The 27,207-nt window shown below is 44.6% G+C and overlaps 1 protein-coding gene across 2 annotated transcripts in view; it reads right to left on the reverse strand.

Annotated features, from left to right (window-relative positions):
* Positions 1-26,222, reverse strand: part of RSPO2 (R-spondin 2) — a 99,037-nt gene extending 72,815 nt beyond the window's left edge. The window contains exons 1-2 of one of the 2 annotated variants that reach the window (XM_033155748.1): positions 25,849-26,222; positions 24,542-24,887 (exon numbers count right to left, since the gene is read on the reverse strand). In XM_033155748.1, coding sequence (XP_033011639.1) covers positions 24,542-24,635 — 94 coding nt within the window. In that variant the 5' untranslated portion in view covers positions 24,636-24,887; positions 25,849-26,222. Of the gene's footprint in view, positions 1-24,541; positions 24,888-25,351; positions 25,664-25,848 lie in introns of those variants that run through there. The other variant, XM_033155747.1, reaches the window with a different exon arrangement.
* Between the last annotated feature and the right edge of the window lie 985 nt (positions 26,223-27,207).

The raw sequence follows: 27,207 nt of genomic DNA on the forward strand, positions 1-27,207 counted from the left end.
TTATGAGAGGGAGAAAAACGCTATAAACTTGTATCAAGCTCCATTCCCAGCTTCCTTGCCTTTTTCCTCTGAACTGAAAAATCCAAAATGCATAACCTTTCCTTGCAGGAGGAAGTTGCTTCAACCTCTATCATTTTCAAGCTTGACATACACCCCCCATCAGTTTTCCTTCCCATATGGAAATGTCACCCGGTGGCAGTAGGTGAAAGTGTGGGTACCCAGTAGAAACAGGAATCATGGCAGGACTTAGATCAGGAATGGAAGATACCAGCCCTTCCCATCAATCAGGATGCTAAGGAATGGACTAATAATAATAATAATAATAATAATGCAGGGTTAAGTAGGGTAAGGACACCTGGCTAATAAAGCCAAGTATTATGAGCAGCAAAAATTTGTATTATGAGGACAAATGATGGTGCCTTAGATTGAATCAAGCACTGACCCATCTAATCTAGTATTATCTGTTGTCCAGCAGCAATCTCCCATGGTCTCAACTGGGGATCTTTCCGAGTCTTGCTACCTTGCAATCCTTTTACTAGAGATGCTTTTTTGTGCATATAGCATATCCTCTAGCTTTGAAGCCTTACTGAGTTCTTGCTTCTATTGGGCTCTTCTCCTTATCCATAAGATATTATTCCACCCTTCCTGTTCCATGGACAAATTCCGCAGCATTGACAGAACAGCCTGCTGGATCTTGGGCAAGGATTGTCCTAACAACACAACCCTTTGTTTCAGATGGCGTCTCTAGCAAGTCTGGAAACTCCTGCCCCCAATTGGCTCAGGACTTCCTACATTTCACAACAAAGATGCCCGCAGCTTGGTTGAAGATCAGCACTGCTGCCAGACCAATCGTCATTACGTGAAGATCATAGTGACAACAATGGACCCAAACTGGCACTTGGAACAAAACAGGGCATTTTTCTTGAGTACCAATACATGGTACTTAACATCTATTCTGCAACCATAAATCCATAAATACTTCACACAGTAATCACATAATTCTTAAGTGACAACCACACGTTTAACATGTTGCAAATGTTCTCATGAGTCACTATCTTTTTCTGTTGTTGTTCTTAATTTGTGGGATTCATCGAGAACATAATCATCGTTCTAATTACAAGACTAAGTATAGAACACTGGAATTGTTACATCTGCAAGAACATTTGAGGGGGGGTGGAGAACTTTTCATTAGTGCTGCAACCCTCAGATTCAAATTGTAATGGAGGCAAGTTTTAAAAATAAAATATAATCCAATAACTATTGCCCAAATTCCAGCCTTGCTTATTAAGAAAGCCTATCCCATTTCACAATTGCCAGATACACAGCAATCTGAGAGGCCTTTTGGTACTCTGCAGACTTTAAAGACGCTGGCTAATTAAGGTTTTGCATCTTTCCTATATTCTATCCGTCAGAACAGGAGGAAAGAGTTTCAAATTTCCACACAACATTTTGGGTTTCTGTTGTTCTAGCACCCGCAGTTCACAAGGTTTTGGATAGGTTACAATCTTATTTAGGACTAAACAGCACAACCCTATAAAAGCCTAATCAGAATTAAGCTGCACTAACTTACTCCCAGGTAAGTATATTCAGAGTTGCAGCCTAAAACTCTTAGAAATTGGAGAAAGGGAGAGTTGTTCAGTTCTGCTCCAGAAAAGCTTTCTGCAACCTGGGTTTTGTGTGCTTCTGAACTGATAATAATACCAAAAGAAGTGTTGCTGGATCAGGCCAAAGTCCCATCTACTCCAGGTAGATCACCTTAAACAGGAAGCTCTGAAGTGTAGGCGGCACCACCCAGATATCCATGTCCAATGTCCTGCTTCAGCTGCAGAGAACCTTTGGCCTTCCAGATGCTGCTGAACTACAACTCCCATCATCCTTGGCCAATGGCCATGCTTTCAGGGACTGCAGGGAGCTGTAGTCCAGCAAACACCTTGATGGCCAAAGCTTCCCCACACCTGTCCTCTCTCTGGTAAAACAAAGAAACGTGGAGCTTAGCCACATCCATTGCTAGCAAATGATGGGTAGAAAAATGTGGTACAAGGTGTTCTCCTAAAGTATAATACTAATCCGGCTACATTATCAAGGTTTAATCCTACAGAAACTAGCAAGGCAGGTAGAAAATTGGAAGTACCTTGTTGCAGACACTAAAATTCCGCTGACCACCATGGGGCTCAAGGGCCTTTTACTGCGATCATTGATTGCAGTCAAACATCGTCACTCCACTGGGCTTTGGGTGATAATGTAGGAACTGCTTTTGCCCATGCCGAAGGACACATCAGAGCACATGACATGGCAAGAGCCGGGTCTTTTCCATTGTCTGAGCAGAGCTGCGCAAGGAGTAGCAACTTCTGCCGGAGCCTATCACAACTTCTGCAATCAATCGCAAGCTACCTGCTAAACTCATCACTGCCCCAGTATGCAATAGTAAGACACGTTGCTACAAAAACAACAGCCTGCAAAGGTAACCAGCCAGCAGAGGACTGGCTTTTGTTCAAGGACAACAATGGAGATAGATAGATAGATAGATAGATAGATAGATAGATAGATAGACAGACAGACAGACAGACAGACGGTGAAACTCGAAAAATTAGAATATCGTGGAAAGGTTCATTTCTCTCAGTAAATCAACTTAAAAGGTGAAACTAATATATGAGATAGGCTCATGACATGCAAAGCGAGATATGTCAAGCCTTTATTTGTTATAATTGTGATGATTATGGCGTACAGCTGATGAGAACCCCAAATTAACAATTTCAACTTTGGGCTTTTCATCAGCTGTGCACCATAATCTTCACAATTGTAACAAATAAAGGCTTGACATATCTCGCTTTGCATGTCATGAATCTATCTCGTATATTAAACTCCAGTAGCTAATGAAAACAATTGCTTACATAAATGGACTTTTCCACAATATTCTAATTTTTCGAGTTTCACCAGTAGATAGATAGATATATGACCAAGACCACCAAAACATTAAGAGGGATTCAGAACAGTAGCAAGGAGACCTTTTTGGCTGATAATTTCATTTTTAAGAGGCATCACATGACTCACAACAGACACTGCTGTTAGCACAAACTGAGGAATTATTTAGTCCTGGTAGATATTAGAAGTTCAGTGTCTAATTTTTAGGGGGTTGGGGTTTTTTGTTTTTTGTTTTTACAAGACACAGCTGAAAGCTATTAAGAGACTTTACATGGGAGTTTCAAGCAGGGTGGGTGGACCATCGGGTTCCACAGCCTAAACAACCGTTCTTAACATAATGGACAAATGAATTTCCCCAAACCACTTCAAATGCAAGAATGTCCTATTGAATCTCTGCAAAGGCTGCTGCTAAGTTTATAGGAAGCTCAGTAAGTTGATTTTTTTTTTTTTAGGCTACTCCACACTCACTGGTCCGGTTTGGCATAGGACAGCTTCCTAACCACTTTTTTGGCATTGCCTCAAGATGTGGTAATGGCTAGTAGCTTAGATGGTGGCTTTAAAAGAGGATAGGACTGTTACCAGCTATTAGCCACAACAGAGAAATGCAGCCTCTGTGTACAAAGGCAAAGCATTTCTGAATGCTAGATGTTGGGGGTGGGAAGCAATGGGGAAAAACTACTGCCATAATGCATGCTGTGTTATGAGCATCACAGAAACAGTGGGGAAGGACCATAACTGAATGGTGGGGCATTTGCTCTGCATTCAGTATGGAATCATAGAATTGTGGAGTTGGAAAGGACCCACAAGGGACCTCTGTAATATAGGAATCATTTTGCCCAATCCAGGGCTCGAACCTATGACCCTGAGATTAAGAGTCTCCTGCTCTACCAATGGAGCTACGTGGAGATTCCAGATGCAATCCCCAACATCTCCTGGTAGGGCTGGGAGAGACCCCAGACTGAAACCTTGGAGAGTAGCCAATCACTGTAGACTAGCCTTCCTTGTAGTTCTCCCCAGGCCACACCACTCCCTTGAATAATGCCTCCTGTTTGCCTGAATGCAGGAGAGAGAAGGGGTGGGAGTGCGACAGAAACTAGGCTGCTGTACCAAGTTGAGATCTGCATTCATCACCCTGCCCACTTTCACCTCCGGACCTACAACTGGCATGCAGCACATGGAAGGTTGCCCAGAAGAAAATGTGGATGGGAAAAAAGAGGCAAAGCAGTACTATACCAAATGGACCAATGGTCTGACTCTGCATAAGGCAGCTTCCTTTGTTCCAGAATTCAGGCTCGGTGCAAAACAGCCTGAACCAGTTACATTATCCTTATAACCTCCAGAGCTGCTCATCCGCTTGCCGGCTTACTTGCAGCCTAGAAGATGGAGGCTGTATCACTTTGAAATATTGTTACGTGTTTGGATGCTAGAGTCTGCGGGTGCAAGGACACCCATAATTCTTGAATTTAGTAGCAGTTAGAATTAATCAAGATTTGGTTAAACTGTGCCAGGCATGGAAATCCCTGGATGTCGTTTATGCCAATAAGCCAGGCCAGCTTGGCAGAGCTAGCTGAGTTGGGTCATGAGGAAAACAAAGGAAGAAGGTGGCGAAGTTGCAAACCCATCAGGAAAGCCACAAAAGAGGCCATGGGGAAATTCAGTGCCCTCCAGCTGTGTGTCAGAGACAGAAAGGGATTTGGAATCTTACTCTGGATGAGGTAGGCTGTGGGGGGGGGGGGAATCGGCAGATCATTGTGTGAGCTCCCTGGGACAAGCTGTAACAAGGAGACACAGAGGTGGCTTCTGGGCTGTCCTTGAATCCATGCTGCACTTATGGGGAAGACGAGACCCTCTTTGAGATGTGAACACTGGAAGGGGTCCTCCATTGTAGACTCAAGTTGTATATATGTGTAAATAAACCATATATCATAAAGACACCATAGTCTCCACTGTGCCTCATTCCAAAAGGAAACGCAAACCATGAAATCTTGGACACTGCTCGGCAGAGATTGGGGTGGCATGTAACAATATGATAATGCTGGAAACAAGACAACTACACTCGCTCCTATAAAGTCATAAAAACTTTTGCTCCTAGGTTCTACTGAACAACCAAGGACCCATGCACTTGTTTCATCCTCCTCCTTCCAAGTTACACTTTGGTCAAGAGATTTAGTGACTGGATTAACTTATTTGCCACTTTTCCATAATGAAAAGCACCCAAAGCACCGTACAGCAAACATTCAAAACATCAGAATACAAATTTATGAAATACAGAGCCTGTTAGTGACGAAAAACAACGATTAAACAAGCACAGAATAAGTTCAATAATGCAAAAAGGGAAAAAAACTCAATCTAGGTTTAAGTGCATAACTAAAAAGAACACAAGAATTAACTGACAATAAAGTTTCTGTATAATTTTCATAATTGGGTTTAAATTTGGAAAATCAATAAAAAGAACTGCAAAGACAAAAAAAACAGTTCTGGTACTGGTCTTCCTGCACTTCAAGGAGCCTGGTTCAAGTACAGTTGAGGAGAGAGATGTTCTGTTCCCAGGCCAGGTGACATGCAGCTGGCTCCCATATCCTTACTCCAGAGAAGGTTGGCAGCAGCAAAAGAAAATGTTGGGGAGGTCAATGATGGTCAGTCTCTTCCCCAGCCTCCTAGAAGTACCAACTGCTGGCACAGGTCTTATTGAGGCACATCTAGCAGTCAAGCAAAGCCACAGCTCAACTACTTGCCACCCAGAAAGTAGGTACAGAGGAAGCAAATTATTGGTGCTATGAGAGCCAACTTTGTCCATTGTCCATTAGGGCTGGCCCTAATTTCATTCAGCCCACAGAGATGAGTGACACGGGGAGTCCTTCCATACTGCAACCGTAAGAACATATAAAGATCCCTGCTGGATCAAGCAAAAAACCCATTTCATCCAGCATCCCAATCTCACAATAGCCAACCGACACCCCAAAACACGTTGCTTCACAAAAGCACCAGTTATTGCTTTGTGATGTGAGGAATGCCCCCCAGAATACTGCAGTAAAAAGAGGTGAATCTCTGGTTGCTCCTATTTTATTTGAAATTCAAAGGAAAAGAAAACCCACCCCTGCCAAGTGACTGCTTAAACCGCTTGGGCATTTAGGCAAGCCCTGAATGGATCCACTTCAGGGGTCCCCAAAGTAAGGTCCGCGGGCTGGATAAGGCCTGAGGGACTTGCTTATCGGCCCGCGGCAACCCCCTCTGTCCGCTCTTACTGGCGCTGCGCTGCTGCCCACTTCCAGGTCAGAGGAGCACCAGAAATAGCATTTGCACATGCGCAAGCTGTTTCTGGTGCACATCCGGGTCGGAAGAGGCCCGTGCACAGGCACACAAGCTATTTCTGGTGCTCCTCCAACCCGGAAGTGCGCCAGAAATAGCTTGTGCGCACGCGTGTCGGAGCTGGAGACACCGGCTCGAGTAAGTTTGCTGACCCCTGATCTACTTCATGCAAAATGTACACTCAGTTTCAATAAGTTTTGTTGGTGCAGACGGCAAGCTCTTCGCCCATTTGAATATCTGTTCATCAAGTTATGATAGGCATCAATAAGCAACACCGAGCACTCAAAACTTCAAGAATTTCTTGCTCAAGACTCCAGAGTGAAATGAGCAACAGATGATCCTTGTCAACAATTTGCTAGTTGCCTACTGCATTCTGACTACCATATTACAGAATGCACACTTCATATCTGGTTGGTATTAGAGTGCATAATGAAGAACATATTTACATCCTGTATTTTTCCAACTCCGTCCACCACGTTATAGGATTAATGAGTCTTGAGTTCACATCAGGAGCCAAATTGTTCTAATAAAATGTGAAGCAGTGCTTATCGGCTCAAGAGGCTGGAAGGGGCACAGTTCACATGGACATCGTCCTCTACAGTATATTTCCAACTCAGAGGAAAATCCAAACAAGACTGTGTTTGACTGCCATTTGCCTCTGAAAGCTGCTGAGGACAGGCTGGGTCAGAGTTCCAGGTATTGCAAACTTTACAAAGATCTATGTCAAAGATCAATTTTGTGAGTTTTCCCCCTCCATGTACAGAAAATGTGGTCAGAATTATTAAAAGCTAAACTAGTTAATATATAACATGAACCTAAAAGAACTGGTGGCACTTGTCACTCCTACAGTCCCATGAGTCATTTCCACACTGGTACGTTGGGCAAAATATGTAGCCAACCCACTTCTAAGGACCAGTTGATTTGGTCGGCTCAACATCACATGGGCAACACCAGCATACAACCAAACCAGGAATTTGTCCCATATGTAACTGCAGACATAGTGATTAAGAAGTGCATCAGAAACTAGCTGAGGATTAATTCTGTTCTTCCAAAGTAGTTTGAACATCCACCCAAATGACGGAACAACCAATTGCCTGGAGGTTCTTATTTCCAAAGGTGTCCAGTCCAGTGTTCGAAACTCCCATTGTTCTAGGCACATTTTGTGACAGGGAATTTAATTAGCACAAGCAGTTTCTGAGCTCTGGGAGTAGTACTGCACCTAAGATTACAAGTGCAGAAAGAAAGGAGGACCTTTTCCTGCCTCCCCACTTCCAGCTACTCTGGAAACTGGAGAAGAGACCTTCTTAATAATATTAGGGGGGTAGGCAAGGGAAGGACTAGACCATGTGAAAAATGAACACAATATTTTAGCTGCAGTTCCGTCATTTTCAGCTTTGTATTCTTGTTATTAAAAAAGCATGCCTAGACTTTCCATTGTTGCGCCCATAACCTAGGTTTAAGGTGCCATCTAGATCCTACTTTCATATCTCAGTTTCTAATACTTATCCAGTCATAGCTATGCCCATGCACTGTAGTCAATAAAGCTGTGGCCTGATTTGATCTCATTTCAATCGTGTCGCGTCTAGTTATTTTACCCTCTGTCAGTGAGGTGGAGGAAGTGCAGAGCCTGAGCCTGAAAGTGGTTTAGCTAATTTTGAACACTGGTCCCAGGGCTGCGACTCACCGATTCCCTTTGCACAATGGCTTTCACATCCACATTAGCCTCTTAGTTTGATGGGGATACCTGGCAACTTATGAATAATAATAATATTTTATTATTTTTACCCCGCCCATCTGGCTGGGCTTCACCAGCCACTATGGGCGGCACCCAACTGAATGTTAAAAACAATACAGCATTATGAAGTATACCTTGCAACAGAAAATTCACAGAAACCTTATTTAATTAAAAAATTCCCAGGACTGGGAGACTGGCAGGGATGCAGGGTGTGGGGTGTGGAAGTGAGATGAGACTCAAACGGGCATAAAACAAATATACATTTGTAGCAAAGATACACAGTGAGTTTTTGGTTAGCTACTGAAGTGCCAACAATCTAAGGATTTCCTAGACGACTCAAAGTGAAACATATGAGCTACACATGCAATAGTTGAGAGAGCAGCGGGGGAGGGCACACATATTTTAGCTCTAAAGTGGAATAAAAGCCACAGAATATAAATGAAAAAGAAGTTAAGACTTTTGTAATTAGAAAGAGCCAACTGCAGCTAATAAGGGGAAGGAATGTCAAACTGGGGAGGAGGGTTGTTTAACTTTACTTCCAGCAGCTGAGACACTGAACCCTAGTAAATTAATGGGTTCTTTCATTGTACGAATTCTGGTTAGAAAAGCTACAAATTTGGGAAGGGGGGAGAGAAGAGTACCAGGAGCTGATCTGGTAAGAGCACAACTTCTAAATGGAGGTCTCCCAGTCAGGTAAATCTTTGGCAAAAAAAAACGCTAATCCGTGTCAGGTGACGTTTCTTGTATTCGACCACATCCAGTTGATCTCCTCAAATATTTTCCTTCCTCTCCTCCTTAATCTTTCCAGAGTGTGTTTAAGTAGCACAGACTAATGTTATTTTACCCAAAGAGCCTCAGATTACAGCCGGCTGTACATGCCGTAAGTTTCACTTACTTGCTGCTTGTAAAAGCTATTAGGAGAAAACATCACGAGATCAGGCCCCGTCTTCAGATTCAGGTTGGGAAAGGTTGCGTTTCGGTGCTTTTCCCCAAAGTGGAGAACTGCGTGTTCGTTCCTCTGCTATTTTTCAGTAAGTCAAATAAAGGTTGAGAGCTGCTACCTCACACACGCACACACACCCCCGCTCCAAGACATTTGATGGAAAGAAATTTGGAAGGGAATGAAATTGAGATCTTGAATTCCAACTCCAACTGGCTGGAGAGTGCAGACTTTTTTTGAAAAGAAAAGAAAAGAAAAAGAATGCTAAAAGTGACTTAAGAAAGGAATTGCTTCTCTGGGTGCACAGACACATGTATTTTGTCCCACAGCCACCACTGCCCCTGGGCAAAAGAGGGAATGCAGGTTTTTGAAACAACTGGAAAGCCTGCAAAACCTGTTTAGGTGACGGACGCATAGCGCATGCGCTGTGATCAGATGCGCTCCATTGGAACTGCCTTCGGGTCACTGAAAGGAAAAACCTAGCATCTGTTGAAGAATGATCACGGCAAAAGGTATGCTCCTGCCATAACTGAATTTGGTCCATTTGCTGCAACTCACATGTACAGAACTCAGCTATTTATCAAGGAAAAGGAATGTGTTCAGGTTACTTTGGGATGTGGAGAGTCCTTTCAAATGTGGAGAAAACCACCGAATCAGCCGCCCCATTTTTAGGTACCCCTCTGCCGCGATTTCCCCTCCCTTTCAACAGTTGACAAGCCACCCCCTGAAATTAAGCCCCCAAGTGAGACCAACCTCAAATCAACAATTATATCTAACAGTAGGAGGGAGTTTGCGGCAACCCCATCTAATTCAGCAGGATTCCAGCCCCACAACAAAGAAACCACAACCCTCCATCATCTCAGCATCCTCGAGTTCTCTGTGCCCAGCTGAACTCAACATTGCATTGGTTTAAATTAAGAAAAGGGGGAGGGGGGAAAACCCTTAACTACTTTCAGACACTTACATTTGCCAATGAAATATCCATGCCAGATTGCCAGGAAGCAGATCCCTGGCGGGAGAGAGACCATGGTTTTAAGCAATCTGTTAGGTGGCAGAACTGAGCCATCCCTGCCCATAGTGTGAACATTTGTTCATTTTGTCTCGCTGTCAAATAGGGTTTTCATAAGTTTTGATTTCATTAAAAATCAATAAACTAATTTTATAGGGAAGGAAGAATGTGCAAAAAAAAAAATCTAACAATGGGAACATGGTAGAAAATATAGAGACAGTATATGGTAGCAAATATAGAGACAGTATATTGCAACAGTGGGATTTAAGTTACTTTATAACGTATTTACATCTGATCAGAATGATAATAATACAGTTGTACCTTGGTTTTCATACAGCCTCATTCTCGAACGTTTTGGCTCCTGAACGATCAAAACGTGGAAGTGACTGTTCTGGTTTTCGAACATTCTTTTGGAAGCTGAACGTCTGACGGAGCTTCCTGCAGCCAATCAGAAGTCGCGCTTTGGAAGTCGAACAGGCTTCTGGAACGGATTCTGTTTGACTTCCAAGGTACGACTGTAATAATTTTATTATGACCCCCCCCCCCCATCTGTCTGGGTTGCCCCAACCACACTGAATGGCTCCCAACAAAATTTTAAAAACACAACAAAACACCATCCATTAACAACTTCCCTGAACTGGGCTCCCTTCAGATGTCTTCTAAAAGTCAAATAGTTGCTTATCTGTTTGACATCTGATGGGAGGCCATTCCATGGGGCGGGTGCCACTACTGAGAAGGCCCTCTGCCTGTTTCCCTAACAGCTTCACGTCTTGCAGCGAGGGAACCACCAGAAGGCCCTCGGAGCAGGACCTCAGTGTCTGGGTTAGACAATGATATAGAGCTCTCACAGGGAAACATGTAACCAACAGATCATTATATACAAATAAAATGAATAAATATACATACTTAACACTTGTACATGGCCTGCAAGCATGTCATCTACATTTTCTAGCTGTAATCCTTCCAACAAACCTGTGAGTTTAAGTCAATATGATAGCTCCACATACTACAGATGGGAGCACCGAGACAGAAAGTTGTCTTCCAAAAGCCAGTGTATGAGCTCCTTGCTGAGGCAAGATTTGCACCAACTTTTGACTCACAGCTCAGCTTCTTAGCCACTATGCTAACCAGATGAATGGGTATCCATTCATCCATAAAAGGGTCTGAATCATCTCACTTTTTATAGGCATTCCTTTGTTTTGTTGGTTCATTAAAGCCAAGGACCACATCTGTCTACATCTTGTTCTACTGTAGAAAAAAATCCTGACTTGTACACTTGCACGCTATTTGATATTAACGGCATGAATTCAATTAACACGCACATATTTTGTTATCCTGTGCAAATAGCAGCCACAGGGCATTCTGAGCAGTTGCAGACAGTAGGGATTGGGATGTGGCAGTAGAGTGTCACTCTATCCTCCACCCTCCAGACAAAAATTGCCTGTGTGGTTGGCATTGCAAGGAAAGCTCCCACTGGTTCCAATGGAGGCTTCCCTTGAAATGCAAATAGCAGCTGCAGAGAGTATGTTTATGTAAGTGTCCTAAGGACCATAGAAACCTACAAAACATATGAATGGAGTCAATATTGATGGGGAGGAGTGTGTGCACACCACAGGCAGGAATGCCTCTACCATGCTGCCTTCGGTTCACATAGATAACATCTGTACAGAGTGACGAACTTGAAAATATTCCTATGGAAAATATTCATCCTTCTGACTGTAGCCAAGTGTCTTTTGCTATCCATACTGGCTCTTTTGTGGATGGTCACAGTAAGAGAACTTGAGTTCAGGAATAGACTTTACATTTAGGGTGAGGAAGTGGAGGCTCTCCAAAGGACATCCAGCTCCCAACAGTCCCACTCAGCAAGGCCAAAGGAAAGAGATGATGGCAGTTGTAGTCCTAAGAACCTCTGCAGTGCCCCAGGTTCCCCATCCTTGCTTTACATCCTAAACCCAAAGAGAAATTAAACATCAAAGTTGAGACCCTTTCTCTCACAATGGCTGTATCTGATCCTCAGGTACAGATGCCATTGAAAAGCAGCTGCTGGGGAACAACCATGAGACCAGCCTCTTGCCTTGAGTCCCTGCATCCGGGTAACCAAAATGAGAAATACGGATGTGGTACAAGAAGTACCTTTAGTCCAGTCCAGCAGCTCTTCTCAGGGTGGTGTAGTGGTTAGAGCAGGGGTAGTCAACCTTTTTATACCTACCGCCCACTAATGCATCTTTCTTGATGGTAAAATTTCCTTACCGCCCACCAGTGCTCGATGGAAGGAGGATTCAGCTTGTGCCGTAGAACCCCCTACCGCCCACCTAGAACTCTGAAACACCCACTAGCGGGCGGTAGGGACCAGGTTGACAACCCCTGGGTTAGAGTTACAGGTAGGTAGCCGTGTTGGTCTGCCATAGTCAAAACAAAATAAAATAAAAAATTCCTTCCAGTAGCACCTTAGAGACCAACTAAGTTTGTTCTTGGCATGAGCTTTCATGTGCATGCACACTTCTTCAGATACCTGGGTTAGAGTGTCGGACTAGGACCTGGAAGAACAGGGTTTGAATCCCCACTCAGCCATGAAGCTCACTGGGTGACCTTGAGCCAGTCACTCACTCAGCCTAACCTACCTCATCACAGGGTTGTTGTGGGGGGGTTAAAGGGAGGAGGAGCACTATGCATGCCCACTTGAAGAAAAGAAGGTAGGGTGTAAATGCAAAAAGTAAAACCATAAATAAATAACTTTCTTATACAGTATTGCTTTTAAGCTGCTGGATCAATAGACTAAGGGGAAGGTTAGGTATCCCCTCCCCCTTGCTCCTTTGCCACACACACACACGAGAGAGAAAGAGAGAGAGAGAGAGAGAGAGCACAATCCTGTAAAGATTTACCAGGGAAGAAGACCCTGACCACAGTGGGATTTATTTCTGAGAACGTGAAACACACAGGTTTGCATTGTGACACCCTTTACATGTGAACAAAAAGGCTCCAACGAGCAGTAAAAATTGCAGAAAGGGTAATTGGTGCTAGCTTGCCTTCAATAGAGAAACTCTATGCTATCTGAGTTAGGAAGAGAGCAGAGGGAATTGTCGCAGATCCTTTGCATTCCGGTCATCATCTGTTTGATTTACTTCCATTTGGACATCGCTACAGGACTTTATACACAAAATCGGCCAGGCACAGGAACAGGTTTTCCCCTTGTGCCATTAAATTGTTAAATTCATAGTTGTGTAGCGGAAGGGGAAGTCAGTTATGGGTGGGGTTTCTTTGCTGTGTCATTGTATTGTTAGTGGAACAGTGTTTGTATAAGGTATGTTTACATTGCAATGTAACCGAAGCAAAATTCCAAGTATGTTGGAAAATGTACTTGGCCAATAAATTATTCCTTATCTTTCCTTATCCTTATATCAATGCCCTCTACTGCAGCCTCGAGTTTGGCTCCTAGCATCTGAGATTACTAGCCAACTGCTCATGTTCAGTGAGCTAACATAACTTAAAAGCACTACTTTCCGCCTTGACAAGCGATGCATCTTATTGATTCACTTATTCTTGGCTTTTTAAATTTCATTTTAAATATTGTATTTTATTTTAAATTTTGATTGGAAATCTCCACTCAAGATCCAAGCTCTCAAAAGTGCCTGTCTCAGGCTGCGTGTACCATAACCCCCCTTTTTTTAGCACTAACAGGCAGCTTTTCTCAATAAATAATCATTCACCCTCATCCTCAAAATGCTGCTTTCAATCTGCACAGATCCTACATCCTGCCATTCACATGGGGGTGGGGGTGGGTATAGTTACATGACACATGTTTGAAAACCCTCACCTTGATAAGGTTATCCACAGCTTTTCTTCCCCTGCACACATGCCAGGTGAATAAAGGAAGGGGCAGTTGTGATCTTGGTATATGGCCACCTGCAATGTGGATACACAAACATACACAGTGCCAGGACCACCGAGATCTGTTTCCAAATCTGAACACTGTGGGGTAATGCAGACTCAAACTGCAACAAGCTTTTATTTTCAGGATGAAACCAGTTTCTCAAAATGTGCTTTCCAGGGACAAAAAAATTATGCAATGGATCTAGATTGAGTATGATTTTAGATTTTAAATGTTTTAATTTCGAAGATTGAATGGTATTTTATAAAAGATGTGATAAGGGTTAAATTCGGAGGTTACGTGAAATATTCTGAGGGACGTAAATTAGGGGAAACAGGAGGAAGTCAGAAAAAGATGATAAGAAAATGGAATTTTTTTTAGCATAATGACATATTGTTTTTTGTTATTTTTGGATGTTTTTTCTTTTAACTGTTTTGTATTTGGTTTTTCTTTTTTAGTTTGTTGTTGTTTTTTGTTTAATTTGTTGTTGTTTTTGGAAAATACAATAAATATTATTTGGAAAAAAAATAGATTGAGTATGGACTGCATAGAAAAAAGCAAGTACTAAGTCTCCACTGATCCCACAACAAAAAAAGCGGTGTGTGCGCAGCCTAAGAAGCCGTCAAATGCATTGATCGGGCATTACACGTTCCCCAAGCAGTGAACTTGCACTGCCACGGTTTGCAGAAAGAGCCAGGTGATCCCCATCCAAGAATGCATTAGGAGATCAAAACGACATCAGTGCATTAGCAATCTTGGAAAGCCAGCTCCTGAAAGTGCTATCAAAACACGAGTTGAAAAATCAGGACGGGCTTTTCCTCATAATTGGTCTGCTGGCTTGCAACCCGCATACGTTTTGAAATATCTGCAAGAGGTTTGTGAGGGGAGCACTATCCTTTCCCGGCTCTCCAAGATCTGCGATGACACCTACCTGCAATGCCAGCAAAACAATTTGAGATGTTGGGCTGGTTATCCTACGAACGGAGGTCGTCAGAGCGGGGGCCACGCTCAGGGCCTGTTAAGCACGGCTGAAGCACAGCTCTTCCAGAATTAGCCAGAAGCTAAATTTTTAAAAAAGCTTCACACAGAAGCACAATTTGATCTAGCAGTGCCCTTCCCTGTGGCCGAGATCTTCCTACCTTGTTGCCTAAAGCCACACATATATGAACACATGCACACCATACATTAAAAGCACGCCTCCCAAAACCCTGAGAACTGTAGTTTACGGGTGCTGGGAACCATAGCTTTGTAAGGAGCAAACAAGGGTTCCCATGATTCTTCTAGAGTGATGTTCTGTAAATGCACGAAGTGTATGCAGCCTCAGACGTCCAATCCCCATTCAGCAACGGTTCCCAGCATTGCTCTGCCTTGTTTGCAAGCAATGCTAAGTTGAACTATGGTTTAGCATGTTGGTGCATAGTGAGAAAGTCACAGCCACTTCGCTTATCCCCCCACTCCTGCTACTCTTCTGGAAGTTAAGCCGCGGTTTAGCTTAGCAATATATCCAAAACCCAGTCTCTTCATTTGTCTGCCCCCAAACAAAACAAGAATAGCCCTTGGTAACAGAAGGTGGCTTGTCTGGAGTAGGACAAACTATAAGCCCAGAATTCAGATGTAAGGCTAACCCAAACCATGGCTTACTTCATGGTAGCACAGGAGGAGGAATGAAGCAACCATGATTTTCTGACTTGCATCCATGCTAAACCATAGTTTATTTTAGCATTGTGTACAAACCAAGCCACAGTTTCTTCTGCGTAGGTTCAGCCCATTTCCTATTGAGTGCAGGGGAAGAATGAGTAATTAATGCTTGAACAGCCTCTCTTAATTGCCCCAATGTCAGTTTCTGTTCTATGGCAGGGGAGGGGATAATTACCAATTTTTCCAATATACTCCCGTTTTTATAACAAAATAAAGTGGTACCTCGGGTTAAGAACTTAATTCGTTCTGGAGGTCCGTTCTTAACCTGAAACTGTTCTTAACCTGAAGCACCACTTTAGCTAATGGGGCCTCCTGCTGCCACCGCGCGATTTCTGTTCTCATCCTGAAGCAAAGTTCTTAACCTGAGGTACTATTTCTGGGTTAGCGGAGTCGGTAACCTGAAGCGTCTGTAACCTGAAGCATCTGTAACCCGAGGTACCACTGTATACCATTATACTACTCTCTCTCTCTCTTTAAGAATAATGCATGGCTTGCATTCATCCTCATTGCAGGAATAGAAGTTTATATGAGTTAAGAGAGAGCGTTCCATGGGTAAAATAAAGACTTAAAGATAAAGGTAAAGGGACCCCTGACCGTTAGGTCCAGTCGCGGACGACTCTTGGGTTGTGGCGCTCATCTCGCTTTATTGGCCGAGGGAGCCGGCGTACAGCTTCTGGGTCATGTGGCCAGCATGACAAAGCCGCTTCTGGTGAACCAGAGCAGCGCACGGAAACACCGTTTACCTTCCCGCCGGAGCGGCACCTATTTATCTACTTGCACTTTTGACATGCTTTCGAACTGCTAGCTGGGCAGGAGCAGGGACCGAGCAACGGGAGCTCACCCCGTCACAGGGATTCGAACCGCCGACCTTCTGACCAGCAAGCCCTAGGCAATCAATTGGGCTAAACCTGCCAATTTAGAATAAAAGGCACAGGATCCACAAAAGACTCAAAAGTGTGAATTCATATTGCTTTGTTTAAAAAGGAAACGGGAAGAAATGCGTTAAATTATCACGACATTAAATGTGGGGTGCACTTTGAATAAGGATGGTGTCATGTGGACAGGGCGGAAAACATGCACACATGGGATGCACATAAGGCACTGCAAACTGGGGTGTGTACAGCAGGGATGTCCAACCAGTCGACCGCAATCGACAGGTCAATCCCCTGGTGCTAGTGGTCGATCGCAGGCTCATTTTCCTCCACAGTGGAAGAAGAGCATTTGGCCCCGCCCACTCGCTCTGTCCTTCAATCGCGCATGATTGCCAAGACCGGAAGAGGGAGTTATCGCTGCTGGGTTTATTAGTTGGCTAATTGTTTTTGCTGCGCCCCCACCCATGAAAAAAGCTCAACTTTGGTTCCCCCCCCCAAAAAAAATGGGTAGATCGCTGGTATATAGCATTAGTGGGCTTTTGCACTGTAAGGGAACAAATCATAGCAAATCCACGGAGAAAGACTAGCAGCTTAAGGCTGCAATCCTATACTTGTGTCTATTTGGAAGCAAATCTCCGTGAGTTCTATGGGGCTTACTCCCAGGCAATTGGTTATAGGATTGCAGCCTGCCTCATAGAATTCAAAATACTGTACTCCAAAATAATTCATAACATGACTGTCCCATAACATGAGAGTTCTGCGTTACAGCAGAGCAGTATCAACGTTCCTTCGGAATAAAGTTCCACTGCGTTCAGCAGGGCTGACTCCCAGCTGAGTGTGCACAGGATCACATCCGTTTCTCCTCCCCTTTTTGTTTCCATCTCTGCAGATCTGTGAAAAATATACCCCAACACAAAAAAGGCACATCCAATATTAGAAAGGCGTTCTTTGAGGAGGTATTCCACTTAAAGCCAAACCACTGACACCACAGAGCTCTAGCGCCGATGCATTAAAATAGCACAAAAAGATTTGGATGGGCAACCTAGAGCCTAATTGTCATGCAGTGTTTGTTTAATAGAAAAAACTAATTTGGACAGAGCAGGGAAGCTGAGCTTATTTCTCAAGTTTGGAAGGATAGAGTAAAATGCTGGAAATTATTTGCTCTGAGCTTGCCTGACTATGCAATTGTGTCTGTTCCGCTTAATCCTCCGCACACATTTTTCCTGATAGGAATAGGTATCTATCACTATCCTGTCCAAACCTAATTTTGAAAGGGCAGAAAACATGGAACTGTGTAACACACACACACGTAGTTGTACAGAGATAAATGTGTGTAAAGCCCATCTGAAAAATTAGTAAGTAGTTTATGAAATGAACTTTATTTAACTGGGCACTGGATTGCATTCGTGGGGCTGCCCCTGTATGTTTTAAACCAACATGTGGAAGTGTGTCGCAACACACTTTTGTTGCTGTTGCTGTCAATGCAAAGCTACTTTGGGAGACAATTGGGAGCAGAGAGGGGTTTAATCCTTTCGTGCAAATGCCTATCTTCCCCACACAATTCCAAATGCATGTTTCCACACATCTGAAACCCGACATATTTGGTGGGGGAACTGGGACAGGCTAAAGAGCAAGAAATCCATGGATTTAAAAATTAAGCACCTCTTCATTCTTCTCTGTTGTAAATTTCATCATCCCCAATCTGATTTTTTAAAAAAGGCGCCGATACACTGTTGCATACATAAATGCATAACATGTACCTTGCCCCTCAATAAAGCTTGTGTTTCTTTCCTCCCCAAATAACTCAAGAGACCCAGCATATTTTATGAATTCCAGAAAGCCCCTAGTGTACATGGCTAGGAAAACAAACAAATTGGATGGTTTGTGAAACTCTATATAGAACAGCCACCATAACCTCCCAGAAGAATATTTGCTAAAATCCTGCCTTGTACATACAGACATATGAATATATATTTCATTCTGCCTGTGTGTGTTTTTTTTTAAGCTGTATTTTAAATACCATTAGTCAAAAGAAATGATAGATTTGCTTGCCATTCTCGACTGGATGCGACTCCACAGAGGAGCTGATCTACGCCAGGAATTTTATTTCATTAAAAAAGTGATATTATGGAGCATCTGAGATCACATAAGAGACACAAGAGAGAGCCAGGAAGGTTCCAAATGCCAGTACCCCACAGTGTGTGCCTGATTATTTGCAGATGGGTGTGTGTGTGTGTGTGTGCAGGGGAAATTGTTACAGGAATCTTAATTCCATGTTTCAGCATTCTGCAGTAAGCATCGCTTTTACCCTCCGCTATATGCAAAGATTAGCCATTAACATCCTAGTACACATTCCTCTAAATTAGCTGAACACTTTGCATTTTCATAGACCACAATAAAAAAAGCCCAGGAGTGACAGCACAGACTAACTTCAATAAGTCAGCTGTCAACACCAATTCTTATGCAGCCAATATCTGAACATCCAACAAGAAGCTAAGCTAGACTCAATCTCTTTGGGGCAAGCCAGTCATCCCATAAACACAACCACTGGTCTAAGATCAACTCGGGAACATGGGATCAATTAAAACCAGCTTATGGGACTTTCTTTTTTCTTTTTAGCAGGAGGGGAGTAGAAGAGGGGGATAATTCGCACAACGCGGGTTAGATTTAGGTTCTCCTGCTACGCAGTTCTTAAGCCGTCTTGCAAAAGACCGTCTAGCCTGGGGTCTGAGGTAGTTCCACATTTAATTAAAGGCACACACTACAGCTTTTATGTTGACAAAGGAAATTCAACTGGTCACTAATCAAAAGAAGAGTATGATGTTTTAACCACTCACTACAAAAAAAAGAGAAAAAGTTTAAGCTACCTGGTAGAAAGTGGAGGGGGAACAAGGGGGGGGAACCTACACGCTACATTTCTACAGAGACCACTACTTTGCACAATTTTGCCATCCCAATTTTATTAGGACTACTCGATCCTCAGTGCAGTTTTCATGCACTCCTGAGAACCTGCAGTTGTATTTCACAAAGCTTTAGCAAAAAAAGCAACCGGGTTTTAATGTTACCCGACAAAACCTGGAAAAATGTATAGGAGGAGGAGGAAGAGAGGACTACGTACAAAATAGATTTTTAAATGGTAGGTGGATTTTCGGAGAAAAAAAGGGGGAAAGTATATGCATTCCCTACAGACCTTTTCAAAGCGACGCAGGTGAAAAGGTGCAGTGTGTGTTTCTGTCCACATGGGTGCCGTTATATCAACATTTCGCTTGTTCTGTCAGCTACGGCTTCTTGCTGATGGAAAGAGACGATGAAGCGAAACATTTATTGCGCCTAAAGATTCGGTTACTTCCCTGTGTAGCCCAAGGGTTACTTCCCTTGTTAAACCCAAATATAAGCCCAAATACCTGCTCATCCGGGGGTTCAATACCATTCACGACAGTACAATCTTCTCACCGGGCAAGATTTACATGCATTGTTCAGACACTCTAAAACCACCCACACAGAGGAAGCAGCGAGATGGGATAATGTCAAAACAGTTACTCTGGCTTGTTTTTACCAACTGTGCTCATGCACAGAGCACTAACAGTAAAAGCTTATTTCCGCCACGTGGCAGACTTCAACAAATAAAATACAATTGAGGACTGTGTGTGTGTGTATCATATTATTATTTTGCCACAGGCAAAACTAGCACCATGATCCATTCTCCTTTCCTTTTATATGCATTCCTTTCCCTATGCATACATTTTGAGTCAAAACCATCAAATTAACAACATGTCAACCAAGACTTGACACCGGGTTGCATAGCTTCCTCTTCAAATCTAACGAAGGTCACATCTGCAATATACATTTAAAGCAGATCACTTCTCCCAAAGAATCCTGGGAAAGCTACAATCTCAAGTACCCTTAACAAACTCGTCCCCAGGACTTTTATGGAGGGAAAGCCATGCCCTTTAAATGTATGGTATTAAACAGTATTAGACAGGTGAGCATTACTGGCAGGACCTTTTCAGCACTGGCTCCACACATATATAATCAAGATATTTGCATACGGCTTTTCTTTTGGAACTCCCTCCCTAGGCAGGCAGGCATGGCCCCTCCATTGGTGTTTCCTTGAAACAGACACTGAAGAGCTTTTTATTCTAACCTGCTTTAAAATGATATTTCCACTATTCTGCATCTAACTGCTGCTGTTTGCGTGTTTTAATTCTTTATGCTTCGCTGACAGTTTTTAGTGCTGTTTAACAGCTGAAGCTATTTTAGCCGCTTTCCAGATCGTAGTTTGGATGGGCTGGATCCAGGCTAAACTAATTGCACCTGAAATAAATGGTGCTTCAGTTACATCATTACAAACTTCTTCCATTGATTTCAACGGGAGCCACCTGCAATTAGCAGAGCACAGGTGTAACTCAATATGTCTGATTAATTTCATTTTTAAAAATTCTGTCACGACCCACTATGGAAGGATTATTCCTTTCAGTTTCAAAGATATGTTTTAGTGCACAAATGACCTTCCCTTTGCTGTTTTAGCATGCTTTTTATATTAATTTCATGTTGGTCCATTTTTAGGCTGTTTTGGTAATATTGATGCTGTTTGTTATTTTTTTTAAAGATGTTTGCATTTGTTTTAGTGATTGAGTTGTCCTTGTATATTTTGCCGATTTCTGTAAAGTTTAGTAAACAAAAAAAATAAATCTAGAAATAGCACAATTTAAAAATCCCTCCAAGACACCCAATAAATACTTATATACACAAACAAGCTGTCATTAAATCAAAGGCCTAACCAAACCCAAACATTATAAGGCTAGAAAGCAATCAAGGAAAGCTCCACACTCCAAGGAACAACTTTCAAGTCATTAGCATGATACAATTTAATCTATATAATCCAAATCTTCTACCACTTCCCTTCAGGCAAAGCCTAAAAGAAAACAGTTTTATATTAAAGTCGCTTGGTCAGCTTCAAGGCAACCAGCAGGAAAGAAATTAAGTGGAGTCTTTCTTTTCTTTTCTTGAGGCGAGACAATGGGTTTGAGTGCTTCAGAACTTCACTTGGGACACAAGCTGCGATACCCACAAAATTCAAACTGCAGTGACGACTGCGGCAACAGAAGCCAAGGATCGGGGTGGCAGAGAGTGAACACTCAAGGGAAAGAAAACAATCTTAGTGCTCTGTCACCAAACAGGAGCTCAAAAAGGATAGATTGAAGATGCAAAGACTGGTCTGTTTTGGACAGAAACAAGCTATCTCACCAACTGGAGGTGATGTTTGGTTCATTCACATGTTAGGCTTGGCACTGATAGAAGTGGTCTCTATAAACACACAAGCATTTATGAGAAATAACCAACTCATTGATTTGTACAGCTCAGTTGTTGTGTACATGGACAGTCAACCTGTGAATAACCGTACAAATAAATGTGCAGCTCAATCTGTACACAGGTTGTACACCCATTGACCGTAATGTGTGAACACAGCCCAACACATGGGTGTTTGTTCCTAGAAATATAATCACTGCAAGAACTAAGGGTGCAAGCCTGTGATTATTTACCCAGAAGCAAAACCTGCTGAATTCACAATTAGGATTTTCTCTCCAGCGAGTATTACAGTACTGCAATCGAGATAAAGGAGTATGAAGGAATCACCCTAGTGCTGGAAAGGGACTGAAGACAAGATGATCCAAACAAATATCCCTGGCCCACAAAGCAGGATACCACATCAGCCACACCACAAAGTAACTCACACCATTCCAAGCAGTGTGGTTAACAGGAAGTGCAACCAACTTCTATTTCCTGTTTCACACTTCTTTGCAGCATGCCACATGTGAGGCTGGTGCATCTATCCTGCGGGATAGCCAATGCATCCCCCTGTGAAGATGATGTGAAAAGGCAGAAACAGAAAGCAAAAGTAACTTCAGGCTTCCTTCCCTCCCTTGCCCTGCTCTCTAGCTTAACGTCTCAACAGCAAGGAACACAAAAGACTCTTAAAGTCAGAAGTATATTCATGGAACAGCTTATTAGTCACCCAGTAAATAGTCACCTCTCTAGTCGCCCACAGCAAATTCAGATATAGCTTTAGGAAATCAGGAATGAGAGTTGCTTCTTGTCATCCCTCCCCCCTCCTTTTTTGGCCATTAATGTGCCATAAATGGCAAAGTTTTGAGCCCATGTGTTCCTTTTTCTTTTCTTTTTACAGACTCCTTTTCAAGGCTGCTTTAATAAAGCAAACTCAAGCGAGTGAGTCAAGCTGCAGAACATTGGGTGAGGGGACCGGGGGGGCGGAACAGTGGAAATGGGTTAACTACATAATCAGACCTGGAGGAAAGTGACTTGCTGTACTCCAACTATCAAATTCCCCCAAAAAAGCAACTTTCTGCATCTGCTGGCATAAGTCTTCTGGAAATGATAGGGCTGCCAGTCACTGAAGAAAGTGAGAAACAGATCCTCAAGTTATTAGGTAGATCTTGATGAATCACTACTGAGCTGCAACCGTCTTCTTGGAGCAGCAAAGAGTACCAACAGAGAATAGATTTCCCACATTCTCTTGATTTCCCAAACAGGAAAGGCACAGCAAATGAGTTTGTTCTATAAGCAGCAGCTCAAAACCGTCGTGTCATTCTATGCTGCGAACTGGGGAGCAACACACTGGAAGCAACTATGAAAAAAGAGGTGAAATGAATGCCAGCTGATGGAGGGATTAATGGGGGCCACCATGCCTGGCTAGCTGTAGAATTCTCCCGTATTCAGTTGGAGTGAGAATTCCTCGCAACCCTTAAAGCAGGAAAGTTGCAAGGTACACTTACAAAAATGCATGGGAGTCGCAAGTTAGCACAGCTCAGCTGTGAAAGTGAGCAGCATTCAGTTGTGAGCACGTATAGCAGACAACCACTATTACTGCCCGCATTAAAGGATTTACTGTCACTCTTTGATCACTATCTAGAAATCAGATGCTAATGCTGCAATCCACGGCACACTTAGCGAGAACTAAGTCCCACTGAAATCTGTGTGACTAAGAATGTACAGGATCAGACTCTTCTATTTCCCATAAGACAACCTACTGCCCAATATACTCTAGGTCTAGGAGATCCATTGCCAATGAATGGATTTATGCTGTAAACTCAGACTGCCACATATCATCCCTTACACACACACACTTATTTATTTTTAAAGACCTTATTCAATTACTCTAATTGAAAAAGTTAACCTCTGTCAATCCCCCAGAGGGACCAGCCTACAGGGAGGGCGGACATGTTCAGCACAGAACACCTAGAGCAAAATTATTATCTGCAATTAGCTCGAGTTTCCTTCGCTTGGCCCATGAGCTCTCTACATAGAAAGGTCACATCCTGTGCTCCATGTAAACTTACTTGCAATCATTATCATCCTCCAGCTCTGATTCACAATCGCCAGCACACGGGGGGGGGGGGTTGTTTAACAACTTTTTAGCCCACCTTGACTGCTGTTCCAACAGAGCAACTACAAAGCATTAAAGCATAACAGGCCGTTCAATTTCAAGTGGCTAAAAAATGCACTTTCCCCACCCCAAACCTACACCAGCAAGCCAGGGGTAAAACTAGGCTTTATTTCACCTGGGTCAAAGACCCAGTTTGGCACACACACAACCCATGCGCATTTGCATACACACACACAGAGGATGGGAGTCTCAATGGCACCCCTCTGGAGGCTTTGCCTGGGCAAAAAAAAACCTAGCCAGCCTCCCCAACCCCCACCTACAGCTCTGCAGCAAGGCTGTGGTCCTATGCACACTTACTGCAAAATCCACTGAGTGCAGCACAATTTGCTTCTGTGTGAAGGTGCATATATATATAGGATCAGCCTGTTACCCACATGCCTGGGACCGATTTATGAATGACCCTAATTAGGATTAGAATGTCTGAATCAGACAGGAAGGGCTCAAGGGCTTTTAATGGGGTATCCCTCTATTGGGAGAGGGAAAGCTTGTGAGAAAGGGAACTTTCTTTTTTCCTCCATGGAAAGGGAAGGCCAAATGAACCAAAGTAACCCTATGCAGCCTTTTAAAGCTGGGAGAGACTCAGATGCCATGTCAGCTACTGGAGGCCACAAAGGGCCAGACCAAGTGGGGAAAAGGGAAGCCAGCCAGCTTGAGGAAAGATGTAGAGTCGGGAGGTGGGGGGGGGTTGGAGGTCCGGAGTACCCTGGGTAAGACGCTACTCACCTCTCTTGCTGCGTCTCCAGCGGCCGCCTTGGCAGTGACTGTAATCCATACAGTTCAGGATGATCAAGGCAAAAGAGAAGAAACGGAACTGCATCCTTCGGCTCCGGGGACTCGCGGCAGCAGCAGCAAAAGGACGGGGGCTGCAGGTCGTCGCCGGCAGCGGCGCCGGGGAGTCACCAGAAACCGCCCTCCTTGGAGGCGGCGAGGGGACAAGGCAGAGCGAGGCGCGCAAGGCAGGACGGCGGCGGCGGCAGCGGCAGCAGCAGCAGCCAAGTAGCTCACACGCCTCCGGAGCCCCTTAGTACATCCAGCGAAGTCCCGGCAACTTCCAGCATCTCCTCGGAACCTGAAAGACGGAGGAAGGAAATAAACGTTAAACGCGCGCGCGCACACACAGACATAATAGGCCTACGGAGCGATCAATAGTTTTAAGGCTGCCTGTATACTCAATTACCCGGGAGTAAGCCCCGCGGAACTCAACGGGGCTTACTTCCGAGTAGACGCGTCCAGAACCGCCCGTTGGGCTTTGCACTCTCTTGGGAGCAAGAGACCTTGACTCCGACGGGGTTTACTCTAGAGTAACCAACCAGACATTGGGCTGCATCACTACTACTAACCATACCTATTTCGAGGGCTGAATCCGTATGAGCGCGGACATTGTAGTTCTAAGCCCACGCTCAGCGCAACAACACCCACTTCCAAAGCAAGCATGTACACACACACACTCTTTCTTTCTCTCTCTCTCTCTCTATATATGAAAGACTTTCCTTTGCTCCGGCTCCCCCCCCCCCCGCCCCCCAATAGATCAACCTTTAAGGTTCCCTGGAAGCAGGGTGAGATCAACGCCGCCCGATCCTGGTTATCTCCAGGTTGGGTCCGTTCGATTCCGACGAGCCTCGCAGCCCGAACCTCGACGCGCGTTCTCACGGGCGCAAACCTCGCGCGGCGTTTCCCCGGCCTTCCAGGTGAGCGCGATGCAGCCGATCCCGCGCACGTGGCTCGGGAAAGAAGCCCCGCCGCTCGCAACGAGGGCCTTTTAAACCTCGTGCGCAGGAAGCGCGGCCCGGCAGGAACGAAACCGCGCTAACCCCAAACGTAGCCACGAGACGCGCTGATTCCACTCGAGCAGGCAGCCGGGCTCGCCCCCTTAACGACCGAGACGCTCAGAGGTGCTTTAAATAACGCGGGGGGTGGGGGAGGAAGGGAGGGAGGGGAAAATGAGGAAGACCGAAAGAGAAACCTCGCTTTGAATCAGGGGCTGGCGCGGCGCAACCCCTCGTCGTTGCGCGCGCAAAAGCGGAGTTTACCTCCCCCGACGGCGGGCGCCACCCTGTGCACGCCGCCGGCCAGCTCCTGCGCTCCCCCGGCGGCAGGTCAGCCGAGCGCCTTGCCTTTGCTGCCCACTAAACAACCTGGAAACACGTGGGCAGCCCGGCGAAGTTTGGGGATTGCAGCCGCCCTGCAGTTGCTGTTGACCGGCGCGCGTTTGGAGAGCCGCGTTAGCGCCCGTGCGCTGCTGCTGCTGCTGCTTCACCACGGAGGGATCCCGGCGCCAGTCCTACCCAGCTCCGCTGCGGCACAGAGGTGAGCGAAGTTCCCGTCCTCTGGGCTCAGCGAGCTGCTTTCCCGCTACTTCTCTTATACGAGCGTCGCGATCATGTGCGCAGTGCCAGCCCCGCGGCTGCTCGGGGTGATTCCTCCGGCGCTCGCCCGGAGGCAGCGGTAAGCAGATGGCGCTGTACGCCACAGCATTTCCCCTTGGCCGCCGCCGCCTTCTGAGGCCTTGCTGCTGCTGCCGTGCTGCTGCCTTTCTCCCAATGCCCCAGGTCAGGCATCTTAGAAACTTGTTTCCCACCAGCAGCATTGCTGCCTGTCGTGTGCATACCAGTTAAGGAAGGTGGGAGTCGGTGCTTGCAAGTCACTGGTACAGCACGTGTTTTTGCATATCCCCATTTCAAGCCCACAGTCTAGAAGAGCTGTCTGAGACCAGGGGGAAATGCTGCCCATCAGAAAAAAAGATGCCAGAGTCAGATCATTGTCCCATGAGCTTGGTGGATTAAGTGATCTGATTGATTATGAACTAGGTTTGAACATTGCCCACTTAAAACACAGCTAGGCCATTCTTTTTTCTAAGCTCTGATGGAAGTTGGTTTGGGGATAAAGGCATGAAAACACGGCATTTCCTAAGCAATAACAGGATAGCTATGAATAAAAACAAAATATAAAATCAAAAAATCCTTCCAGTAGCACTTTAGAGACTAACTAAGTTTGTTCTTGGTATGAGCTTTCGTGTGCATGCACACTTCTTCAGATACCTGTAACAGGATAGCTATGAATTGTAGCTCCTTTACTGTGAACACTGCTTTCCAAACCATGAGGGACGTAGAGACCATATGACACATATAAAGACCTACATTGGCTCCCAGTATGTTTCTGGGCACAATTCAAAGTGTTGATACTGACCTTTAAAGCCCTAAACGGCACTGGCCCAGTATACCTGAATGAGCGTCTCCACCCCCATCGTTCAGCCCGGACACTGAGGTCCATCGCCGAGGGCCTTCTGGCGGTTCCCTCACTACGAGATGTGAGGTTACAGAGAACCAGGCAGAGGGGCCTTCTCAGTGGTGGCACCCGCCCTGTGGAATGCCCTCTCATCAGATATCAAG

Source organism: Lacerta agilis, chromosome 7 (genome assembly GCF_009819535.1).
Source record: "Lacerta agilis isolate rLacAgi1 chromosome 7, rLacAgi1.pri, whole genome shotgun sequence".
Classification (NCBI taxonomy): Eukaryota; Metazoa; Chordata; class Lepidosauria; order Squamata; family Lacertidae; genus Lacerta; species Lacerta agilis.